The sequence below is a fragment of the Sinocyclocheilus rhinocerous genome, unplaced genomic scaffold, assembly GCF_001515625.1.
Source record: "Sinocyclocheilus rhinocerous isolate Xijiao unplaced genomic scaffold, SAMN03320098_v1.1 scaffold807, whole genome shotgun sequence".
NCBI classification, from domain to species: Eukaryota; Metazoa; Chordata; class Actinopteri; order Cypriniformes; family Cyprinidae; genus Sinocyclocheilus; species Sinocyclocheilus rhinocerous.
Genome location: NW_015650326.1, coordinates 670,218 through 674,359, shown reverse-complemented (window position 1 = coordinate 674,359; position 4,142 = coordinate 670,218). Strand labels below are relative to the sequence as shown.

The 4,142-nt window shown below is 37.8% G+C and overlaps 1 protein-coding gene across 1 annotated transcript; it reads left to right on the top strand.

The window, feature by feature from the left end:
- The first annotated feature begins 1,267 nt into the window (after positions 1-1,267).
- On the top strand, positions 1,268-3,075 carry LOC107711691 (5-beta-cholestane-3-alpha,7-alpha-diol 12-alpha-hydroxylase-like). The gene has a single exon (XM_016516709.1). It carries the CDS (start codon positions 1,285-1,287, stop codon positions 2,815-2,817), a length of 1,533 nt encoding a protein of 510 aa, XP_016372195.1. The 5' UTR covers positions 1,268-1,284; the 3' UTR covers positions 2,818-3,075.
- Positions 3,076-4,142: the final 1,067 nt, after the last annotated feature.

The following is a 4,142-nucleotide window of genomic DNA, read 5'->3' as shown; positions in this document are numbered from 1 at the left end:
CCTCAATTTAAAGTCGCTTTGGATAAAGACCTTACTAATGTGAATAGTATGCACATTTAAAAAAATTTTTAATCTCAACAGTGTTTGAAATTATGGGAGAGCTCATTCTGAATAGCTCACATCACTGACTTTTAGCTAATATATTACCTTCAATATTTGCCAAACTATAATTAAACTCAATATTTAGGGAAATTGAACCATTTAAATTTGACTAAACTGTACTGATTAATTCAACTTATTTGTTATTGCTCTGCTGTATGTAAAGTAAATGCAGCTATTGGAAGGCAATGAATCAAAGTAACCTTTATTGCACCATCAAGGTCATGTTTAACTACTGCAGTAAGATCTCTCTTATCACAGTGATAAGAATAGCCTTGATCCTTTCCCTTCTACATCACTACATTATCTGCAGACTGTGATGAATAGGAGCTAGACATGCAGGCTATTCTGAATTCAGCATAAGCTATTATTTGTTTCCTTCCCATAGTATGTAAATAATTAGTATTAAACTATTAAATTAGTTCATAAATTTATTAATTTTTAGTACTTACAATTTGTGATTTAAATCCTGTTTTGGCCACACTTTAGTTTGGGGAGCAATTCTCACTATTAACTATGAATTTAGCCCCAATAAACTTCTAATTTGATGCTTATTAATAGTTAGTAAGGTAGTTGTTAAGTTTAGGTATGGGGTGGATTAAGGGACCTAAAATATGGTCATGCAGAATAAGACATTAATATGTGCTTTATAAGTACTAATAATGCTAGTAATATGCATGATAATAAGCAACTAGTTAATTGTGAGAAATGGCCCCTAAACTAGTGTTACCCCTATTTCTCCTTTTCACAGACCATTTGTTAATAAATGTGGCTTTAGTTTGAAAAATTAAATGATTACATTTATAAATGATCAATTTGCTACCATGATTCCCTTTTTCCTTCATTTAGACAAGCCCTGATCTTAAACATTATGGCAATCTAATATTACATTTTTATATTGTTCATAAGTGACATAAGCAAAATGTTTATTAAATACTGATTACATAACTGGATAGTGTCAACTGATGTTGTAAAATAGAGCACAATATATAAGGACATAATTACAAAAATGGTAAGTACAGACACAAAAACAATGCTGTAAAGAATCTTGAGAGTCCCTGACAGTCATTTCCTGTACTGCATGAAGTCACATGATGACTGCAGGGGCGGGACATAAACACAGCTGCCAAGAAAGAGGAATTAAAAACAGGCAGAGTGCAGCCAAGAGAACGCCGAAAGAGGAACATGGGCAACCTCCTCCAAATCCTGCTTGCTCTATTCATCTCTGTCATAGGTGCTCTCTACCTTCTGGGGTCATTTCGCCGCAGACGAGCTGGAGAACCCCCTCTAGATAAGGGCCCTATTCCCTGGTTTGGCCATGTGCTGGAATTCAGGAAGGACACGGCCAAATTCCTGCAGAGGATGAAGGAAAAACATGGAGATATTTTCACAGCGCAGCTGGGAGGCTTTTATTTCCATTTTATCACAGATCCACTCTCTTTTGGCTCTGTGGTCAAAGAGGCCAGAACAAAGCTGGACTTTAGTAAATTTGCAGAACAACTGGTTGCAAGAGTATTCGGCTATCATTCCATGGAAAGCGAACACAAGGTTCTCCAGGCATCAAGTACCAAACATCTCATGGGAGACGGTCTGGTTGTCATGACTCAGGCCATGATGTCCAATCTTCAGAATCTGATGCTCCACAGTGTTGGATCTGGAGATGACAAGCAATGGCAAGAAACCGGACTCTTTGCGTACAGCTACAATATTGTGTTTCGCGCTGGCTATCTGGCTCTGTTTGGTAACGAGTCGGTCAAATGTACAGGAACTTTGGAAAAAGCTAAGGAAATTGACCGGCAGCATTCAGACGAACTTTTCAAGGAATTCAGAAAATATGACCAGTTATTCCCGAATCTGGCTTATGGTGTCCTGGGACCTAGTGAGAAGATGGAGGCCGAGCGTTTGAAAAGGCTTTTCTGGAGCACGCTTTCAGTAGAGAAGATGAGATCCAGAGACAACATCAGCGGCTGGGTCAGTGACCAGCAACAGGTGAGAGACGAACAGGGCATGCAGGAGTTCATGCAGGATCGATTCATGTTTCTGCTTCTGTGGGCCTCTCAGGGAAACACAGGTCCTGCGGCGTTCTGGCTGCTCTTGTATCTGATGAAGCACCCCGATGCAATGAACGCCGTTACGAAAGAAGTCGAGGAGATTCTCAGAGAAACGGGGCAGGAGGTAAAACGAGGCGGGCTGCTGATTGACCTGACTAGGGATATTCTCCTTAAAACTCCCATCCTAGACAGCGCAGTGGAGGAGACCCTCCGTCTGACAGCTGCCCCGGTCCTTACGAGAGCTGTTTTGCAGGATATGACCATCAACATGGCCAGCGGACAAGAGTACAAGATCCGTAAGGGCGACAGAGTGGCGGTTTTCCCCTACATAGCCGTTCAGGTGGACCCAGAAGTTTACCCAGATCCCTATACCTTCAAGTACGACCGTTTTCTCACGCCAGATGGAAACAAAAAGACTGATTTCTACAAAGGTGGAAAGAAACTCAAGTACTACAACATGCCTTGGGGAGCAGGAACCACTATGTGTCCGGGAAGATTCTTCGCCACAAATGAGCTGAAGCAGTTCGTCTTTCTCATGTTGTCCTACTTTGACTTTGAGTTGAAAAATCCCAATGAAGAGATTCCAGGTATTGATATCAGACGATGGGGCTTTGGCTCCATGCAGCCAACTAAAGACGTCCAGTTTAGATACAGACTTAGATTTTAAAACGTTTCATGTTAATATTATTCTATGATCTCATACACTGAAGCTTCAACAGTACTTATTATTAGGCAATATTCCTTAATGAAAGCTGGCTTTAAAACTGACATGCTCACATTTCATGTGCATTATGTTGTTTATCTCACAACCTGAATGTCTCAGTTCAGTGAGCTTGCATTTACAAGAACAGAAGTCATACAGCATACATAGGAACAAGATATTTATAAAAAAAAGGTAATTTTGTGCATAATAAATCTATACTTTTAAAAATATCAACACACTGTGCTGATTGCGTATGTGCTATTTAAGAGAAAAACAAGATAAATTAGGTATATATATATTATATATAAAATAAATATATTAAGCTTCTTGTCTTTTCGTTGTTCCTTATTGTGATTCTGAACTGGAAAAAGACTCCTAGGGCCAACTTTATTGTCTTGACCTTTGCACCAAAGAACTCTATAACATTTAGCTCTGACATAAAAGTTCAGTCTGGAAAAGCCTGAAAATAGTGGAATATAGTGGTAAAATAAAACATTGGTTCTGTCCACTTCATTTACTCCACAATATATCAGAGATATAAGTTTTCATATATTATTGTTAAATGAAATATAGGACAGATTGGGACTAGTTGTCACATGGACCCAATGTCAGACCTACATCTTAGCTGATTTTAAGATTTTAAAGTTATACATTTACTGTATTTCTCCAGCAGTGGTTTTATTGGGTTCTAATAATGGTCTGCTTAAAAAACATATGTAGGCCAATCCCCCCAGTTAGATGAATATGCATCTAACTGTTGCTTCTAAAGGTCATTTATGACCCTGGTATGCAAGAGAGGTAAAGTTTGCTATGTTTTTTAGAGTAAACGTTTTAGGGATAGTTCACTCCGAAATGAAAATTCTAACATCATTTACTCAATCTCATGTTGTACTAAACATGTATAGCTTTCTTTTGAGGAACCCAATGAAAGTTAGTGGAGTTAGTGGAAATTGTTTATACCCCAATGTGTTTTATTGCATAATATTTAAAGTTTAATTAATTAAACCAGTTAAATTATATGCCAGAAAATGTTTGTAATGATATTAGGGTGAGTAAATGATGACAGAATTTTCATACTTGGGTGAACTATTAAACTCTGTTTGATATCCAATCCTATTTAAATTAGAATATTTCTGTAAATTGCCCTCCAAACTAAAAAATATTGATTAATTCCCAGGCAAATAACAGTGATAAAGTGACAAAAGATTTGCAGCCAAGATTTTAAGGTATGTGTCTATACAGAACCTGAATTTATTTTACCTACCTGAGAAATCTATGGAGCAAAAAGT